The sequence below is a fragment of the Halichoeres trimaculatus genome, unplaced genomic scaffold, assembly GCF_033239565.1.
Source record: "Halichoeres trimaculatus isolate MK-OKI-2021-1 unplaced genomic scaffold, fHalTri1.1 fHalTri1_scaffold_18, whole genome shotgun sequence".
NCBI lineage: Eukaryota > Metazoa > Chordata > Actinopteri > Labriformes > Labridae > Halichoeres > Halichoeres trimaculatus.
This window is the reverse complement of record NW_027437196.1, coordinates 16,237,597-16,258,939: the sequence shown is the minus strand read 5'-3', so window position 1 is coordinate 16,258,939 and position 21,343 is coordinate 16,237,597. Positions and strand designations below refer to the sequence as shown.

At 40.0% G+C, this 21,343-nt stretch overlaps 2 protein-coding genes across 3 annotated transcripts; one reads left to right on the top strand and one right to left on the bottom strand.

Annotated features, from left to right (window-relative positions):
- The first annotated feature begins 308 nt into the window (after nt 1–308).
- Nucleotides 309–10,702, top strand: pcyt1ba (phosphate cytidylyltransferase 1B, choline a). Of its 2 annotated transcripts, none has more exons than XM_074693057.1 (8): nt 309–543; nt 5,295–5,394; nt 7,126–7,242; nt 7,349–7,500; nt 7,757–7,835; nt 7,934–8,076; nt 8,476–8,664; nt 8,946–10,702. In XM_074693057.1, the coding sequence occupies exons 1-8, from the start codon at nt 463–465 to the stop codon at nt 9,168–9,170; spliced, it is 1,086 nt and encodes a 361-aa protein (XP_074549158.1). In that variant the 5' UTR covers nt 309–462; the 3' UTR covers nt 9,171–10,702. The 2 variants fall into 2 exon arrangements, with proteins under 2 accessions (XP_074549158.1, XP_074549157.1); XM_074693056.1 differs by lacking the exon at nt 309–543 and adding an exon at nt 1,721–2,079.
- A 1,069-nt stretch (nt 10,703–11,771) lies between these two features.
- Nucleotides 11,772–20,073, bottom strand: pdk3a (pyruvate dehydrogenase kinase, isozyme 3a). Its single transcript, XM_074693055.1, has 11 exons — nt 19,683–20,073; nt 17,654–17,795; nt 17,489–17,560; nt 16,839–17,023; nt 16,663–16,752; nt 16,273–16,350; nt 16,006–16,082; nt 15,774–15,875; nt 15,571–15,678; nt 15,335–15,448; nt 11,772–13,712 (listed from the first exon to the last, which is right to left on the bottom strand). The coding sequence occupies exons 1-11, from the start codon at nt 19,783–19,785 to the stop codon at nt 13,563–13,565; spliced, it is 1,221 nt and encodes a 406-aa protein (XP_074549156.1). The 5' UTR covers nt 19,786–20,073; the 3' UTR covers nt 11,772–13,562.
- Between the last annotated feature and the right edge of the window lie 1,270 nt (nt 20,074–21,343).

The window sequence follows — 21,343 nt, the reverse complement described above, 5'->3', positions numbered from 1 at the left end:
AGTGCTTCAAACAATGGGAAAACAATGCGTGTGTTGTCTTCATGCACACTACATTTGTGTACAGTGTGGCCAGTTTATGGGCTAGATATTTGTTGTTATCATTCCCATTTTTGTAGTGACAGTGTATTGTGATTTGTTGTGTAAAAGGAGACATATTACTTTCTTATTGCATTCACAGTTTACAGTTCACATTACAATAGAGCCCTTGAAAGTATGGTCCGTGTTCCTCTGCTACAGCAGGGTCTGCTAGATGGACCGTTGCCCTCAGCTGTCTGAGCTCATCATCAGTGAGCAGCTGATCGGTCCTCTGCACAGACGGACTGTCTGCGCTCCGCTGCTCTTCGCGTAGTGTGCTGGAGCTTAAAAAATCCGCTGTCTCAGACTAAACAGAAAATCAGAGAGAAAAAAAGGAGTATCAAAAACAAAAAAAAACTTTGATACAGCGAGTTTTTTTTTGACACCATGGTGAAACAGCGACGTCTCGGAGCGCACTCGTGTTGCCCAGCTGTTGCGTCTTTTTGTAGCAGAGGAGGAACACTGCAGGTAAGATAGCTTCAAAGTTAGAGAACTGTTGTTATTAAGGTCTTTGAATGAGTAAGACATCTTTTATACCATTAGGCTATTTGGTGTAAGATACTGTTATTTTGTATTTTGTATGAAAGAATCGTTGACGCAAATTGGTTTACACGCTTTTAATTACTTCTGTATGGGGTAGATTTGTCGAGTAGTCTGACATACGCGGGAGGCTGTGAGTCTTCTGTCAAACAAAGGGCGTAACATATGGGCTACCAGTATGTTACACAACAAGTAAGTGTGGTGTCACGGGAATTTTACGTTAAGTATAATATGACGTTTAAAAACAGTCAGATATCTGTGAGTATTTTTTCTCAGAGGCCTGTTTATAGACAATAAGTAGTGTAAGGGAAGTTTTATTACTACCAGTGCTTTAATTAACACCTTGTACACCCCTTATGTTCAAAACAATGCTGTTATTCTCGACAACATCTCACTGATGGTGTTTTTATCCTCTCTACCAATCCCTGCTGTCTGAGCTGCTGTAGCTCGTTTCTGATTGGCCCTTTCCTGTAGCGCTCTCCTCTTCTCCGTCGCCATGGCGAGGGCTTATAAGATCGTCTAATGTGACGACGTCTCACTCGCTTCTGGGAGTAAAAACCCTTTTCATTTTTCGACGAATGACCAATTACATTTTAATACAAGATTCCTGAATCCAACTTATTGCTTTTGTCACGACAAAAACAATTACAATATACAAAGTACATTAACATCAAACCACTTTACCTCCATTTTTCTTTCTTTCTTCTTCTTCTTCTTCTCCTTCTTTTTTGGCTTGACAGCAATTACAAAGTACTTGTTACCAAAGCTTCTGCCTCAAACTTTGCGGAAAAATTTAGATTTTCTTCCATGTTCATTGTGTTTCTCTTGGAACAGTCAAATCATAGCCTAAAACAACATTAACAGACTGTTTTTACAGGGTGCTGGTGAATGTCACTTATCCTACTGCAAATAATAGTTAACAGTTAAAAATAAGAATATATATATTCCGTTGCTTCTTTGATAGCCTAGTTGTATTTTCTCTGTCAAATGGGAGCATCAATAGGCTATTAAATTCAGTTTGTTTCATGTCCAGCTAAAGATGTTGGATGTTTCCATCATTAGTTTTGACACTTGTCCTGTGTGCTGACACAGACAAGATACTTACAATTAATTAGTTATTTATTCAAAAATGTAATTTATAAAAGAAGTGCTTTCTCAACAGATTTATGGCTGTATTCCCCCCTTTTGTACTTAAAAGAAGCTACAGAGTGACACCTCTTCCCTGCCCCATCCTCTCTGCATCAGGGATCAGAGAGGATGAGGAGGAGAGAAGAGGCAGGCAGACAGTATGAGCAGAGAGTGGGCGGGGAATCAGAGGAAGGAGACAGAGACAGAGCAGTGAGGAGAGGAGAGAGGCATCGTCTCACTGATGCTGAGTCACAGAACAGAGGGACAACAGACGCATCCCATGAGTCTTTGGGAATCATGGAGGAGCTTGAACACACCTGCCCCCATCCTCGGACGGTAGGGCAATCAAGTGTAATGTTTTTTGGTTGTGTGTGTGTGTGTGTGTGTGGTAGAGAGTATGTGAGACAGGGAGATGAAGACAAAGGGTCCTGCTTCCTCCCCTATTACGAAACAGATCCCCTATAGCATGTGTCTGCTCAGAATGCTGAGTGGACATGTTTGGATGAAGGAGTGGATCCCACTGTGGAGAATGTAGCATGAATGTCCTGCTGAGGGGATACTGCGGCAGTTAGGACAGATCTCCTTGGTTAGGATACTGACTCCTTTGTTTTTGGTGTAGCCCTCATCCTGGCATCCATGCCTGGCTCCTCCACTAGCTCCATCTTTTTCTTTTCATCTTGTCTCTTCATCTGAGGGTTTCACTGCTGATGTTTTCTCGTGCCCGCCGTCCCTGTTGGCCTTTAATCCTGCTTATGCCAGATGTTCTTTACTTGTGCCAAAGAGGGCTTTGCTGACCGCTCGTCCTGATAGGCCCGTGTGCTCCACTGGTCAGTCTCTTTAAGCTTTGCCATCTGCTCTGTGCTAACTGTTTGGAAGCCACTCTGCTGTTCTCACCATGCCCAGGGAATCATGGGAGTTGAGGCTGTAGCTCTAAAGCCTTAAAAGAGTCTGTGATTGAATAATGCTCCATCTTGGGTGAAAATCTATTGACCCGGCAAAATGTGAGAGCAAATTTTTTTTTAAATGGGAAGGAAAGGCAGCTAAACAGGTCATAGAAACAGACCTTAAAAAATTAATGCCTTCTTGGTTTTCCTCCTCTCTGCTGCTCTCCTGCTTCCTTTAACGCCTGCATTCATATAAAGCATCTTAATATGTCATTAAATTCCCTCATCCAAACTAAAATGCTCATTCCCAGACCTCTCAACTGCTGCCTTGATTTCTGACTTTTTACTGATTTGTAGCCTATAATAAACTGAGAGTCCGATGGTAATTCGTCAACTAAAGGCATTATGCAGCATAAGCATCTTTATACTCCCTGTGTTTTTAGAACAAATGCAACCTCACAGCTACACTAAGGGCTTCATTTTGAAACTAAGCTCCTTCAGAATGAGCTTAGTGTTGGAGAAGCTTTGTTTCTTGAAACTGTGACACGTTCTGGCTAAATGTTCAAGAGTGAAAAACACTGGCAAGTCTTGTTTTATGTTTGCATGTAATTCCTCCTTTATTGCATGTTTAAAAATAGTTGTTGATACAAATTAAACGGCAGGAGCCAAAAGGAGACCTGCATTAATACATGCGTAGGCTCACTCCAGGTACTCCAGATTCTTCCCACAGTCCAAAAACAGGCCCATTGAGTTGAATAGTCGCACTAAACTGCCCGTAGGTGTAACTGTGTGCGTGGTGGAATCTCTGTAATAGACTGGTAACTTTTAAAGGGTGTACTCTGCTTTGTGTCCAAGGACAGCTGGGATTGGAGGGTAGAACCTATGACCCTAAAAAGAAAGAACAGTAGAGTAAATGGAACTGACAGGTGATCATGAATTATATCCCAGGGTTGCACGCACAGAAATAAGCTTTGCTTCTTATTAGTTTGAAGGGAGCTTGGTATGTTGTGGTCCGTCTGCACTTCTTTTTATTCTGGATCACCAGAACACAGATTGTCACAGGTTTCCAAGCGGCCTTGACATGGAGAGACATGGTCTCTTCAGTCACAGAACAAAGGTTACAACCATAACCTCTGTACAATCATTACCTCTATTACCTCAAGAGAATAGGATAAATTAACTTGTAGTAACAGAAATACCAGCTATGTTATATGGGAAAAAAGTTAGAATCTAAAAACAATCCAAAACTAAAATACTCTTTTATTTGAGGAAAGAGTAGCTAGATAATAAAAATGTATGGGTGCATGTCTGCTTATGGCATCTTTAAGAAGCTAATATCTGGCCTTTAAAGGAGTCATGGTTTCGAAACAAAATCTAGAAGTGTGCTGGTCATTTTCTTTCCCTTTTTCTTGATACTAGCTTTTAGTAAAAGAACAAAACACACAACTGAGCTCACATAATACACATAAATGCATATGTGTTTTTTTGTAGGAAGTTTTCATCTGATAATTTAAAAACATAATGTATAATGTCATCTTCAGGGTCCAAAAAGAGCTGGCATGAGCCATGAACATACTGCTGTGAGGACAGCAGCATGTTCACAGCTCATGTTTTTGCCTCTCAGGCACAGAGGACAACACAATGTCAACAGGATTATTTATTTCTTTGAGTAATGTCTCGCTAGAATAACCTTCAGTAGGAGAAATTGTCTTTTTGAAAACTCAATTAACAGGGTGTGCTCTACTCTAAAAAGTAATGCTGTTAAATTTTAGAGTGGGGTATTAATCCTTAGCATCAGAAATAAAATTTTATTTGTTCCCACTGCTGGACTTTTTCAAATATCTCTGTATCCATCCAAAGGAGACTAATGTTTTCAGTCTGTCCCTACCTGTGTCCGTGGAGTGTGTCGTCAGGTCAGCCCCTGTTTTTGTTGCCGCTCTTGGAAGACATATTGACGTCAGTTTCCAGTCTTGTCCCCAGAGACTGATTCTATTTCCATTTTATCATCCTCCTCTCACACTCCCACTCTTTACCTCCCTGTGCACACTCTGTTTCTCTGATATTAGTGTGAATGAGATTCAGTGGATATTCCCTGCAGTCAACAGATGGCAGACAAAGACAAATTTAAGGCAGACTCAGTGCAACGCTTTCACCTTAATGTGCCTTCAACACTGTTTCTACTCTCCCTCTGTCTTTGTTTCTATGTGTCTCCATGTGTTTGCCTCTTTCTACATCTGCCTCATTTACATGTACTCTTTCCTTCTCTGGAGCTTTTGGGGCTCATTCCTGAGAGGTTTTCTACAACAGATCAATCACTCTGTTCCTGTTTTCTGCCACATGTTAGTACACAGACAGGCTACTCACAAACCTACACGCACACACACACAGTGATCAATAAAACTGAGTGCAGCTCTTTCTCTCTCAGTCCATCGGCCCAATATGGAGCAGGCGTCAGCCCTGGTGGTCAATATCTTAATGGAGGTTACTAAAACAGGACTGAATGTGGACAGAGAGGACTGGGGACAGTGTCTGAGCTGAAGATGTATTTCTCATGAATGTGTTTAAAATCATTTAAATACCTATAATTAGACGCTTACCCTCTCCACTCAATGAGAAGCAGTTGTACTATTTTTTATTCATCACTCCGTCTGGTTTTTCTCCTCTCAGACTCTGACAGAACCTGCCATCTTTGCCAGAGAGACCAGTTGTGAATGTCGCGCCCCTCATGAGAAACTCACCATTGCTCAGGCTCGCAGAGGCACCCCAGGTACAGCAGACCTTTGCTTGCTTGTTTTTCTTCTCAGGCTCCTTTTTCTTTTCATACCTGCATCACATGCTTTGATATTTTCTTTCCCTGTGCCTGCTTTCAGACTTTTCTATTTTTATACCTCCCTACTGCTGTTTGTTACTGATGCCTTACTGCTTTTCAATTACCCATTAAGCTCCCTCATACCAGAAAAGGATTAATACTCAGCATTCAGTGTAACTAGCACCACGACCAATCATACTAGTTTTGCTAGCCTGCTAGCATGGCTTGCTACTGACGCTAATGCTACAGCAGCTGCTGTTTTCCCCACTATTATACCTATGTTGTCTTCTTATTCACCCTTTAAGCTCCTACTGACACAGTATTACCACTTAAGTAGCATTAATAGTATTACACTAAGGCCTACACTATGCTTTGTGTCTGATGCTTGAGTTAATGCTGTGGCAGCTGCTTCCTTTGTTGTCATATGGTACAACAAACCTTTGTTAGTTAGCTAGTTTTTGTGCTACTTGCTTTTCCTCCAAACTCTGAAGCTTGCTACTTCTTCAGTTTCATTTCAGTTTTAATTTTAACTTCCAAATGTAACAACTTGCTCTCATACTTCCGATGCTAGTGCTTCTGCTACTTTAGCTACCTTCACTGCTAGTCCTTCTCCTGTTACACTACTACTATTGCTACCTGAGCCTTTGCTTCTGCTCTCACTGTATCATTACTACTACGGCTAGCTTTCTGCAGGGCAACAGATACAACAGTGCCCTTTAAAAATGTCATTGCCACCACTGCTATTGTTAGAAGGCCCATTATTCAGAAACCAGGAGGCCCATCAGTCAGAGGGCCTGTTATTCAGAGACTAGAAAACCCATAAGTGTTAGGGTGTGATCACACTGGTCATTCCTACCATGCCCATCATCACAATCATGAACTCATCATAAACATCATCATAAACTCTAGCTAGTGCTACTACAGTGACTTCCACTGCTGCTGTTAGCCTCCTTTGTCATTTTTTTTTTTACCAGGACTAGATATAATATCGTGACTAGCCAGCACTACAACTGCTAGTGCTCGTCTTCAATTTATCAAAATGTATGTTGAGTTAATATTGGCGCTCAACTATTAGCAGTATTTTGGTATTTGTTGCTGAATAGAGAAGGTAAACATTCTGCCAGCCTGGATTTTCAGAGGATCTCATTCCACCAAAGTTTCTTTTAAATGTGATGGTTTACTATTTTGGTTTGAAAAGCTGATCTCTTACACATAAAATATGGTGAAATTGTTAGCTTGTACTACTACAGCAACAGGGCTATCTAGCAGTTTACCAAAGCATTTTCTTTAATATTAATAATAAAACAGGCCTTTAAAGTGAGTTTTATGGGTCTGAGGAAAAACAAGATATCAAATAAGTTGCATGGAGCCATTTTAAGACCAGAAAAAGAGCTTGGTTTCAATTGATGACACAGAGAGAGTTTGAAAATGAAAACAAATCTGGTGGCTTTGGGGTCTGGTAAAAGGAGGTTGCAAGAAGTTTTAGCACTAAGTTTGAAAAGGAAGAAAGCTGTATAAGCAAAAAATGAGGTTATGAGCCTATGATAAAGACTCATAAAGGCAATGCCTTTAATCACCATGAGTTAAAGAGATGTCATCTTAAGTATGAATCTATCACTCTCTGTCCTAATTGGATAACTCTGTGTCATTTAGAAATGATGTATGAGTCGTTTGTCTGTGTGTTTACAGTGGACCGACCTGTCAGAGTCTATGCAGATGGCATCTTTGACCTGTTTCACTCCGGCCATGCCCGTGCTCTTATGCAGGCCAAGAACCTCTTCCCCAACACCTACCTCATAGTAGGAGGTATGACAGACTTCATGACAGAGCTACGAGATAACACGCAACATACAACCCTTTTTCTCTGTCTTTCTCTAACGTGACCCTCTGTTGTCGTTTTCACTTTTGGCAGTGTGCAGTGATGAGCTGACCCATAAATACAAAGGTTTCACAGTCATGACGGAGACTGAACGTTATGAAGCACTAAGACACTGTCGCTATGTCGATGAGATTTTGAGAGACGCACCATGGACTCTCACGCCGGAGTTCCTGGAGAAACACAAGGTGTGTGTGATTGTTATCTGTGTCTGTGTATTAAACTGTGCATGAAGGATCCATCATCAGAAAAGACCTGCAGACCTAAAGGCATAATCTTTTTCTCAGGTGCAAAAGTTAGCAGCAGTCATTATATCAGTATTTAATTAAGTTTATTGAGAAGAATCCAAGTCCACCTTTAAACCTGTTTGTACATCCCATTTTCCTCATGTTTGTGTGCCAGTGTTTCCAACCATACAGTGCGTGACCTTTGATTGTTTCTCAGATCGATTTTGTGGCTCATGATGATATCCCATACTCCTCAGCAGGAAGTGAGGACGTTTATAAACACATCAAGGAGGCAGGTCAGTATTTGAAACCTAACAGGAAGTTAAAAAAACCCCACTGTGGATTCAGTCTAAAAGTACTGTTTTCTAATTGTGTGTTTTCATGTGTATACCAGGGATGTTTGTGCCCACACAGCGGACAGAAGGGATCTCAACATCTGACTTAATTACAAGAATTGTCAGAGACTATGATGTCTATGCCAGACGCAACCTTCAACGTGGCTACACAGCAAAGGAGCTAAACGTCAGCTATATCAACGTAAGAGCGGGATCAGTACTTTACAGTTTGGGTACTGTTTCCAAAAACTATGAGTCAGACAAATGTACAAGCTACATTTTATAAAAGAAATCTTATAACATCATGCAAACAACATCTTCTTCATAATTTATGCAACCACAGGTCAGAAAACATATATGACATGCAACTTCTCAATGCCTTAGCTCATACAAGATTACTTTTTCAGAGCAGGATATTTTGTATTTCTCCACAGTGCCAGCATATGGAAGTCGTTTTTGCCTTTATTCAAATGGCAGCAATGTTTAGTGGGTACAAACCTTCACTTTAAGGCTAAACCGGCACTCTGCTTAACTAGCTTTGTTTCACTGATTCAGTGTATAGATAATTTCATAAATTGTCATCAAATCCAATCCCTTTAAGGAGAAGAAGTACCGTCTGCAAAACCAGGTGGACCGAATGAAAGAGAAGGTTCGCACGGTGGAGGAGAAGAGTAAACATTTCGTTTATCGTGTGGAGGAAAAGAGCGCTGACCTCATTCAGAAATGGGAAGAGAAATCTAGAGAGTTTATCGGCAACTTTCTAGAGCTGTTCGGACCTGATGGAACCTGGGTAAGAATCTTGTTTATAAAGAAAACAGTGGCTCCAATCCTCAAAGGATGAAGTGTCTTCTTTTATTTCATCTCTTTGTAAAGTGGACAAAAGCTTTTTTACTTAAATACCACCCAGATATTGATACATTCTCATTATCTTTGGGTTGTCCTCTAGAATCTAAACATTGTAATCCTACATTTAAATGTCTTATTTAGAGTTGGTGTATGTTCTTTATGTGTCTAAAGTTGTGTCTTTTTCACACATGCTCCCTTGTGATGTTTCTTTTCCTCTTGTTACAGAAACAGGTGTTTCAGGAGCGCAGTGGGCGGATGCTCTCCTACGCTCTCTCTCCCCGGGAGTCGCCCTGCAACAGTCCCCCAAGGGAACTCTCCCCCCTGCGCTCCCCGTCACCCCCGTCTCCCCCCGCCCGCTGGCACAATGCACGGCCCTCACCCCCTACCTCCCCTAAAGGAGCCTCTGCCTCTATGAGCAGCATGAGTGAAGGTGATGAAGATGAGAAGTAGATGAACTCCTGGACTCGCATATCTACACACACACACACACACACACACACACACACACACACACACTTCACTCACTGCCTGGGAACTGCTCACACACAAACACAAATTCTTCAAAAAAATACATATTACACTGAAACACTTCTCTTTAGAGTCTCAGAGACGACTCAAGACTTGATTGCTGAATGCAATCTGATATGAAGAGGATCATGGGAAATGAAGTTCTCTGCTGCAGAGCTCAGAAGCCATCACTGTCTCTGTATTTTGGACAACTAAGTGGGTAGAAGTAGGAAAAAGAAAGATTTGGATGCAAAGTGTCACATATCATTAGACTTCCCAGAATGCTTTGCAGCATTTTTCAGGAGGATTTTCACTGGATTGTCCAGCACTGACAGAGACTGTCCTGCGGCCTGCTCATGACATCCTTTTATTTTTTTGTGTCCTCTTTTTTTAATTTTATCAGCCAAGTAGTTTTTACTCCTGTGAACACTCGGTGTAAAAAGACAGAAAAAGAGTGCAACAGTCATTTAACAGGTTGTATCTAGCAGAAACTGCACTCAGTTATCTTGTTCCAGTTAAACAGAGCATGTTATGAAAGAAAAGACACTGCACACACTAGTTTCACTGAGATTAAATGTTGGGCAACGTCTTGGCACTTGAACACATAACTTTCATGCTGGTTTGCACTGTTTCAGCCAAAATGATTTTCAAGAAATATAAAAACCAGTGAACCACAATCTCTAATCCACTGGTTCCCATGCTACAGTTCTGACCATGTAACCACTAAACGGATTAAAAATAATCCCCAAGAAAGTTTTGTCAAATTAAAAGATGTCTGTGGAGATAGCAGGAGGAGTAAGGGGTTAGGTTTTTGGATTTTGGTTTCATTTAATCTGCAAAATGTGTTAGATAGGTCCAGAAACTTGATTGTGATTATTAGCTTCTTGAATGTAATCTGAATCCTTAAAGACTGCTCTAATGTCACTCAAGAACACAAATCCTTCATTCTTCATCGTTTGGCTGCACAAATATCACATCTCACTGTAGAAACATGGGTTTCTATCACAAAAAGCCATCTTTGACACTTTTCCATGTTTTATCGATCTGTGAGTCAAATCTCTCACTCTTTGGATTATGATGTCAGCTGTTTGACAGACCCGACAAACGTGGATATTGAGCCTTCCTCTAGGACTCTCATGATACTTGAAATATTTAATAACAGCTAATGCCCTTCAGATGTACTGTCAGGTTCTCATAAGCTGGAACTTCTTTCATGTTTTATTTGCTGTTATTGAAAATGTATGTAATAATAACATCCGTTCTCAGGCTGCAGCGGGCCTCTTTTCCTCCAAACAATAAGATAAAACCCCGATGCAATGTAGAGACCTTAACCTCCTGTTTATCTGCACTATATGTAAAATAAGAAAACTTTGGGAATGTGTGTTCTTTTTTTCATTTTTTAAGTTTTAACCTTCAAAATGGCTTCAAATGTAAAATAAAAAATCTGAAACTGAAAACAGACAGATTTCACACAACAGCTGTTTCTTTAATGTCAGGGTTTGACAATGTAAGTTGATCTCATGCTGACACAGTAGACTCTTCTATCTCTTTTTGGTTGAATGCATGTCTTCACTCACTCCTTCAGTCATACGCACAGATACATTTGAGCTGTAGGTACAGTAGAATGAGACACAGAGTTTACACTGCACACTGGCTGCATATACAGCAAATACATTATTATTAATAGTTATGTACACAATGTGTCCTAAAATACCACACAGTCCATACGGAAACAGTCTTTATCAGCAAAGACCAAACCAGCTCCTTGGGCCTCTAAGTCACACAGCTGGAACTGAAACAGGAGAAGGACAGATCACACATGTTGGACTGAGGCGTCTCAATGAGGCGGTCTGTTGTGTTTAGCGAACAACACAGCACTTCCTTTACAGCAGCTTTGTCGCTGAGTAACACTCAGGGAGACTGGCAGTTTATGAAGGCATCGGCAGTGATGAAATCTTACAGCGAGGCTGAAAAGATGAGGAAGCTTGTCTTTCTGATTTCTTCAGTTCTACTCCTTTCTTTACCTTTCACATCAGACTTGAGCTGAAGGGGATAAGAAAAGGAAGTCACTTCAGGAAACAAAACTTTCCATCTGGTCTTAACGATGAGCCATGTTTGGTCCTTTGTTTCACCTAACTATAACTTAACAAAATGTTTTTAAAAAGAACTAGAGTGAATGTAGGGATATTGTTTGAAGGAATAATGCATATGAAGGGTAAGTAAAGTGCACTAAGAAAGTTCCTGAATGTTGTTTAATAAACTATTTCAGTACCTGAATCCTTCACCGCTTTCTACCCTGTTTTTCAAAACTTGCTTTAGTTCTTTTTGATTAAATAAACAAACCCAAAGTGGACTATCCACAGCATGGGATTAGGGACACATCAAAGAAAAAGGCAGAGAGGAGTTTTAAAAACTTCAGGAATATGAAAATAAATTTCTGAAAATAAAGTCGTAGTTACAACAAATCTGTATTTTTACTCAGTGGTTAGCTGCCTGCACCAAAGGAATATAAACCCTGTAAAGAATAACTCCACATGATACTCCATATTCCTCCAGTTTTGCCTTTCAATATCATAGATTAAAATTAAGATTTTGTTCTTATCATTTTGAAACTTAATTTTTCTTCTTTTAGAACTTTGTTTCCCAAGTTCTAGACTTAATTTTTGAAAATTAGTGTTAGTTTTCTTACTCTCTTCAGTTTTGTAGAATTACATCTTTATTTTTGAAATGTCAATTTTTCTACCTTCATGTGTCCCTATCCTCTGCTGTGGTCCATTTTTTTCCCAAAAAGAATACAATCAGATAATAAAACCATGAAAAGATCATAAAAATTGCTCTCCATCTCATGTCAAAGATAAGTGAGAGATAACAGTGCAAAAGCCTGAAAACAAGTTCTGAAACTGTTTTGTTCGCAGATTAAATAAATTTAAAAAATCTATTTTCTATCAAGTATTTCTTTCTTTTTAAGTACATTTATCTTTTTTTTCTTATGGTTACAAAAACAAAAGCACATTTTAAAAGCACACAAGCTTTGATCAGTCACCCAGAGGACTGCACAGGTTAGTAAAACACAATTTGACACAAGGCTGACTGTAAGAAGCATTTCTAGCACTGATAGTCCAAGCTGTTAGCATGTTGAGTATCCAGCACAGTAGGAGTGTGATGATGTGATCCAACCTCAATAGTCCATTTTTGATTCAACAAGTCCATTCCTTTTGCGAGGGGTTTTTACAATGCATCATGCTGGTGTGGTTGAAGCTACTTGTCTGGCATGGTATTTTCTGAGCATCCTAAAGACGCTCCTTTGGTCCTTAAGCAGATATGAAATCAGGAGAACGGAGGAAAAGAAGAAATGTTTGATTAGGATGAGTGCTGCTGATCAACTCTGGTTTAGGGCTTCAAGTTAACCTCATGTCTGAAGTACTAAAATAGAGACACCATACTCTTAATTTATGCAACAAGAAATGCAGTTTAGTTCCAGTAGAGCCTTCAAGGCAGTTTTTAAACTATCATGTAAGTTCTGAGAAGTAAGGTTTTCTCTCTTGACTGAGGTAAAATAAAAACCCTGGCTTCTAAATCTTTAAAAATAAGGTGTACTCTTGATGTATTGCTTCCTTTTATTATTCCAAAAGAGCTATCATTTTCTGTCACCCTCTCTAACAATTTCTCAGGCTTAAATAGGGTGTTGCCAAAACAAGTCTTTACTATGCCGATGGCACACTGGCCTACTTGTGCGTTTAGTCAAAAGTGTCTCCCAAAGGGGGAAAATGAAACCTCCTCTTCTGCCAGTTTGCACTGAAACTCACTCTCCTGACTCAGTTCGTGTTTGAAAGAGAAAAGAAACAGAATACGAGCCCCTGGTGATGGTGAAAAGACTCTCAATCGGCACAGTGCAGCTTATTCAGCCACAGGGAGCAGCAGCCTAGTCAGCAAAGACGAGCCTGACCAGAGACAGAGAGAGGGACAATGGTGATGAAGGGACTTGGCCAGGGAGAGGAGAACATGGCATCAGCTTTAGTGAGACTCAGGGGTCATCTGATTAAATTACAGAGAGAATATATCATTTCAAGGGGGTTCACTCTAGACTCTGTCCTGAGAGAGCCAGTGTTAATGCCACAACTAAAAGCTATGCTGATGAATGCTGTTGCCATCGGGTACAGGTATAAGCCCAGGTCATGCATCTTTTCCAAACCTTCGGCAAATGGAATGTAAAAAGACAGTCAGACTGGAAACCAAGCATTTACCCAAGGGCAACATTTCATCAAATATGCTCTTGGCAAAGGAGCAAGCTTCCTAGGCCCCCAGCTAAGCGCCAGACTAGCAGGTCAGGCAGAGTTATCTGTTGGCTTTGTATTTGGACTTGCTGGCATCGCGCGGCTCTTTGCTGGGGTTGCTCCAGTCGTCCGCCTCAGGGCTGGTCTTGTAATGCCGCCATGCTGACTTGTTGAAGACAGGAAGGCGCTCGAAGGACTCACTGGACAGGGCCTTGAAGCAGAGGAAAAACCATATATGCTAAATATAATGCACAGTAACCTTAGATGTAGTTTAACACAAAGTTATCTTATCATAGCGACTAGCTCAAACGTCAACAGCTAACAGGAACAATGCTATACTTGTTGGTGCAGATTATACAAGAGCACTACATTTAAGAGTCTTGCAATGCTAAGCTAAGCTAAGCTAAGTTAATAAAGCATATCTTGTTCTTCTAAAGGAAGCTATTCAAAGCTAAACTAAAATGAACTAAGCAAAGATAAATTAAGTTAAGCTAAACTAAGTTGAATAACCTAGGGTTTCTCTGATGCAAAAAAACCCCAAAACACATAAAACACTAGGTTCAGAAATGATTAGCAAAAACGTAGCATAAACCCTCGAAGGCAAAGGGAAAAGATGAACAGATACAATCTCTTTATCCTTGTTAAGATATAACAACAGTGGCCAAACATATTAAGTCATGAGTTTAAGAGTTAGTGGCAGGTAGATTTTTAGTCATAGCTGTATAGCTAGCTGTTTTGCTTTGCTTTAAGCCATTGTGCAAGGCTATGCTAAAATTGTCTTGCTGTAGCATTATGCTCTGTGGGCTAGTTTTGAATTTCAGTAAATTTACTCCTTCATATTTTTCTTCAAGGGTTAGCTAGTGTTTTTACATCTACATGTTCAAATCCTAGAGAAGGTAAGCAGGTTAGCATAGCTTCCATAATAAAACGTTTGAAACAGCTAGATTAGCTTGTTTCAAAGCAGATTAAAACCAAACTGTTCTCTGAGTAAAATCAAAAAACTAAGAGTAAGACTGTTCACATATTTTTGTTTGCTAATACTCAGTGTTTTTCTGAGTATGAAGATCACTACAAGCTAACTAAGCTGCTACTAGCATGTTAACTCTTGCCCGTGCTCTGTGTAAAAACTGTGGAAGAGACATCACTCAAAGTTTTATAAAAGTAATGCATAGTTCAACATTTAGAAATATACAGTTGGCTGTAAAAAAGCAGCGCATTGTTAAGAAGATATTTTTTCATACTTTTTTGTAAATATATCTTTTTATTACATTAGCACTGAGTAGTGAACCTGTCATTATTGAATTTGTCTACAGGTTATTAGACAAAGCCAAAGTCTTTGGCCAAAAAAACAAAAAATAAATTTAGTTACAGTAATCTTTTAGTAACACTGTACTTCTTTTCACTTTTTAAATCTGTAAGATATCATTTTTACACTCTTTAAAGAGGGTTTGCTTGCTACAAGTCTCAGTTTAGTTGTTTTTTTCTTTCAATCAAGTAGTAAGTATGTCAAAAGAGGTGAAAGTATAAAAAGAAATGTGGAACAGTAATGAATTGCTTTATCAGAATTTTGTTGGACAAGCCGTGGCAAGCCGCTTCAGCCTTAATGCTTACCTATACAAAGACTGTCTTCCTGTCTTATGGCACTCTTATCTCACTACTCAGATAAATTAGTATGATATCAAATCTTCCATCACACTCTTGGCAAAAACACTGACTAGTCGTCTTTTCCCAAATGTCAGGCTGTTCTTTCAAACTCTGACCCCCTGAGTACCACGTCCCTGAAAGCGTAGAAACCCATTAAAGCTTGTTCCCGATTTGACCATCTCATTTTACCTTCAGATAGATGACAGCATCCGTGCCAACACCCTCCATGGAGTAAAGTTTCAGATCCCCCTGAAAGTATCGGGCATAGAGCCTGGAAATGGGCAAACCATAGCCAAAGCCTGCCTGTGAGAGAGAAGTAGAGTGTCAGAGTGTAACTTCCCAGATGTCACGCGACACATAAATAACATTACTGCTGTGTTTGAAATTTTCATGGAGGTAAATACTGTGTGTGTGTGTTTGTGTACCAATGGGACAGCCCCTGGCTCCAGACTTGGTGTTGGGGCAGTGGAGTACATGTAGTTAAACAGACGGTCGATTTTCCTCAGAGGAACACCTCCTCCTCTGTCACTGATCTGACGAAAAAACAGACAAACAAAAGTATGACAAAAAACATTGTCCTCTTTTTGTGAAGATATTTTTGTTTGTTTTATATTTGTGTTTCATTCACCTTTATTGAGAGGTCTTCTTTACCCAGAGTGACTTTGGCCTTCACTGGTGGTAATCCCTCATTGCTGTTTTCATGTAGCTCCACTGTGGCTCTCATTGAATTCTACAAACACATGTAATAAATGCAGCTCAGCACACGTCCTTACAGATTTGCTCCTACATTATGGATTAATTACAATCAGAGAGTGAGGCAGCAGATAGAATTACATGCTCACATTCTGCGTGTTGCATACCTTAAAGAGCTCAAACAGCATGTGGAACAGATGAGAGGGCACGTACACCACCTGGATGGGCTTTTTAGGGGACTTCACTGGAAAATTGAACAGTGGTTAGAGAGGAAAGACAAAAAGCTGGCTCCTTTGGGGTTAATGAGATGGTGAACATTGTAATCAGAGGTCTAAATTTGGACTCTAATTGCACCCACAAGCTCTAAAGATTTGGATTACAGGGCAAAAGGGTCAAAAGCATGGATGGAGAATAAGCAAAAGAAAATCTCTTACTGTTAAACTCTTCAATCTTCAGCTTTGGAGCTGCCAAATAGTACTTCTCACACAACATCTTGGCTGTGTCATAGGCATCTGTGGAAGAGAAACAACGTGAATCAGGGCAGATGGAGCAGAATATGGTGGTTGTTTGTGCTTGGATTCCTGTTTCAGATCAGTAATGTTGGTTACTGGGTCACTGAGAGTGCAGCTGTGGATCCACACAGGAGCTGGATTGGGAAAACATCACTACTTGATTGCTTTGTTGAGCATGAATAAAAACTGATTTGTTTGATTTTTGCTCCCATTGAGACCTACTGCCTTTTTATTTACAATATCTTACAAATAAAAAAGTAAAATAACATTCAAAAAACCTCAGGATTTCATGGACAACCTGCTTTAACTTACCACTGACAACTTCTGACACATTGCAAGTTGGATCAATACCGCCTATATGTTTCGGGAGAGCAGGGTTGGTGTCGTTACCGAACAGTAGAGCTGCACAGACAAACGGAAACAAAGCATTTGTGGCAGCAACAGGATAGATAGTATGTTAGACACAGGACTGGGCCTTTGAAACTCACTGTGCTGGTTGATGAGCATGCGGAAAGAGATGCGATTGGTGTAGAAGCGGTCAAGGAAATACTGGACGTTGCTGCTGATGAAGGGGTCGAAGCCAAACTTCTCCTTGTATTCAATGACTCCCTGAGCCATGGTGGGAACCACGTCATTGTGACGGTTACGGATCTCAATTAAAAGCTCCAGGAAACTACAAGAATAATGTGCAAAGGGGGAAATTGAAACCACAACACATTTTCATCTCTAGATCCACTCAATAATCACCCGAGAAGTCAGAATTATATTTTCTTGGCTTTTCTTGTCTTGTCCTACTTTTTATGCTTTGTCTTTTTGGATTCCAAATTACTAATGAAAACTCACTAACACAGCTTCACAGTTTCATTTTCAGTGAACTGAACTATTCTTAGAACCGCGCTCTGTAAACACTCTGCCTTTTCCAGACTCCTGTCTGTGTTTATACTTCATGTCTGTATGGCACACAGGCATTGTTGTAGTATAAATACACAGGGTTACTTGCACAGTCATCATAGATCTGTGCGTGCTAAGGGGATTAGCTGCAGAGGAAGAGGGAATGTAAAGACACTGCGTGCCTATACTAACAGTACATTTATTGTGCTGCATTTATAAATCATTAATCAAGACAACATCCACTCACTCATTCAGAACTTCAGGGTCCTCTGGCTTCCTGTTCTCATAATCGAGCAGCTCCACAAAGCTCTGCATGTACCTAATAATAGAAACAAAGGTCAAAAGGCAACTTTTACACTTGCTTATCACTCTGGCCGTCATGTAGAGGGGATTTCTCGAGAGGCTGTCTCACCATTTCTGCACCAGTCTGACAGAGGGCTGGCTGAGCAGCTTGTCAGGCAGGAGGTTGACCTCCCTCATGGTGTTGGCCAGTCGCACCGGCAGCTCCTTACGCAGGAACATGTATGAGGTTTTCTCACAAGCATTTTCTCTACCTGGAGGAAAAAAAAGTGGTGGTTGTTAAAGCTGAAACACTGAAAGCTTCCATCTGGAGGTGCCAATAAATATTTCTTGAGAGAGAGGGAGCTTTTTCTTGTAAACAGTTAATGCCCAATAAAACTGGATTTAAAGAGTGAGGGGTTATTCCATTTGTGTTGGTGCCCCTCAAGACAACTGATGATCTTGTCCTGTGCATGTGTTAAGTTAATTTTTTTCCACACAAAATGTCACTGCACCTACTTCCAACTATCAAATATAAAACTCAGTGCAAATCTTTGACTGGGAAAGTGATAAAGTGTGCTTAAGCGATTAGTCTGGCACCTACCTCTAGCAGAAGGCTCAAGAATGAATGAAAACCATACAGAAATAATCTGTTTAGTTGCTAATGGTCTGGTTGCTTTTGTGTTAATCTGTGTTAATCTGTTTTATATCCAATTTAAAACTCATAGGATCTTAAACTTTAATTAAATTAATTTAATGTTGATAAGACTGGCAAAGAAAGTAAACACACACGCTGCTGCTATTTTTGAGCCTCTAGATGGTGGCTGCCATCGTTTTCAACCTTTAATATGATACCATAAACTGGCTCGGGCTTTATCTACTGCTGGCTAAAATTAGCTCATAAAAGGAAATCATAAATCTAATTAACCAGTGGAGAAGAGGAGTCAGAGAAAGGCTATGGTGAACCATGTTTCCAAACAGGAAAAACTGAATCACTTTGGTGTGATGGCGTCTTTCTCATGAGTTTGGGGATGACTTTGCACTTCTACCCCTATTGCTCAAGCTGAACACAGCAGCCTAATTTATGTGCATGCATATAGGAGGCATGTGGAACATATGGAACCTGTTAAACCTATAGCAGTGAAAACCACTGAACACATTAGGAAAAAAAAACTTTTAAGTTCACCCAGCCACTAAAAAGAGACAAAGGTAAAGTCTTATCAGTGCAAAGTAACAACCCAAGGAGACAATGTCTGATCACCTCTTCACTTAAGAAAGCCTCCCCATGACTCAGCAAATTAGAAAGAGGCTGCATCACTTTTAAAACAGGGTAATAAAAGAGAAGCAAGTACTGAGTCAGCCCTGGAAGGCCACACGTACTCCACTGCAGTCTCTCCATGTCTCATTTGTTCCAGTCTGAATATGGCCTGTCCTACTGCTCCAATGACACAGGCAAAACAGCCGCCAAGACGCTCCCTGTGGTTCCTCATCGTGCATGCAAACCAACAATTGATGCGCGTTTCCTACGCCACACGTTCAATCAACAGCTGTGAGAAGAAATTACGTAACGAAGATGACTGGTGTTTTAATCAGACGCGGATTACAGTTCGCACACTTCAGTTTGTCATCCTGTAGTCTAGATTTTGAAATGCCTGCGTTATGTGATCCAGTGTGGGAAAAGCACGACTAGCTCACTTGTCCCATAGTGACCCACATGCTCCAGAATCTTAATGATAACAACCTGAAAATATGCTTTAAACTTGTTGAACATGTAAAAACTTGTCCACTGAAACCGGAGGTGTTTATCCCTCACTGCACGAGCATCTCTGTGAATTCCAGCTGAGATCAAAATACCTGCATGTCTGCTCAAGGTAAACAAACTGGGTTTCAGGTGCCATCATCCTGAATGGCACGGTTAGTGTAAGCTATGGCTGGGTTATTAAAATAAACACCACACTCTAATACCACACCTGATCATAACAAGGTGTTATATTACATAGCTGCTTGATATGACTTTCAGTATCACAAACAACTAAGGAATTAAGTGTGAGACATAAATTATTGATTAAAATGTACAATATTCAAGTGATTAAAAGGCCCTTCCTTTAACAGCAATAAGTCACCCTTCGTAAATGACACCCCAACATGGCATAGCTACTTACCAAAATCCAGAAACTGCTTGATGGAAAGCGGGGATGGTGAAAACCGGGAGTAATACTCGATTTTAGGGTTCGCATTTTTCAGCAGAGACGCAAAGATCCTCATCTTGAAAGTTTAATAGCGATGCCAGGACATGAACGTGAGAATGAGACTCAATGAAAACACGAGCATTTCTTCCCCCGGTTATGATGACAACCACTCGGACAGTCCTCCTTTACTGACGGCGGACACATCTGCCCAGACCCACTGCTTTCCAGAAGACAAGAGGCGAAGAGATGAATTAATGTCCGCAAGTTTACATGATAGGATACAATTAATATATGCCCAGAAAGGCTTCCTGTACCTACAGTGATGGTGTTTCAGAGAGGCTAAACAAACTCAAGCTAAACCCAAAAAAATGCATCATTTCCGTTTTGGAGTTTCAAAATAAAACAGTGAGCCATTGCACAGTTCAGAAGTGATACGATTATATTGAGGTATTAAAAAGAAAAAAGATAAATAGTGAATTAACGCTCGTTGAATGAAAATGCACAGGTCTTCGAAAGTGATATTTGCTAAAATAATTATTGTCTCGTCCACTTTCCAACCTATTCTGATGTACTGCTACGTCACATAGTCTTTACTCTATCATTTAAACAGAATGTAAACACTCTTTAACCGTCAAAAATGAAATGAAATAACAAAAGTAAAATGAAATACCAAAAAAAAAAAAAAAAAAAAAAAAAAAAAAGAATTAAAAAAAGAAGCAGAAGAAGAACAAGAGAAAGACGGGAAACAGTCTATAGGTGTATTCATATGGATATATGATTCCTGTGAAATGAAAGTGGCCACACAGACCTCAATGAGTTTCCCACATTCACTGATAGTAACTTTTCGAATTAGCTACAAAAGTCATATTCCTTATAAGTAAAGCACTAGTTCACCTACTAATAGGAGAGTGGGTTAATGGAAAGATGGTTGATAGAATATAAGTAATCTTATAATCATGAATAAAGTAATTTAGTTTAAGTGTCGTCAGAGTCCTCATTAACCCAGAACCCTTTAACTTGAAGTTGTCATCTCCACACCTCCGGCCTGTGTAAACTGCACCTTGACGCCCTTGGAGAGCACGTACATTCGAAAGTCTCGACAACCGCACTTGGCACGGGCTTGTTGATGCTCTGAGGTGATTGGCTCAAAACCAGGAAGTGGCAAACAGCGACTACCCGATTGGACGGAGGTGTGTCAGTCATCATTGTCGGTTAGCTTGTAAATCTCCAGTATCAATGGCTCCTATATAAATTCATACACAGTCAGTGTGTAAATGTGCCACAAAATGTAGCATTTTTAATGTAAATTACTTTTCTGAACATATTTTTAACTATAACGTGAAAATGTACAAACTGTAGGTCGGCTGGAGTTGTATTGTACTCAACAGACCGACTGGTGTCGACAAAAAGCCGGACGTGGTTTGAGTTTGAGGCAGATAGAAGTCTATCAGGTAAGTAACTCTACTGACACCTGGTGGCAGATCAATTCAGAAAAATGTGATACGGTATCTAAACGAAAAGAAAAAAAAAAAAGAAAACGTTTTTTTTTCTTTTGTCTTTTTAAGGCAAAAAAAAAGAAAAAAAATTCTGTTGAATAGAAAAAGACAAAACTCCACTTGACATAAGTGAAATTT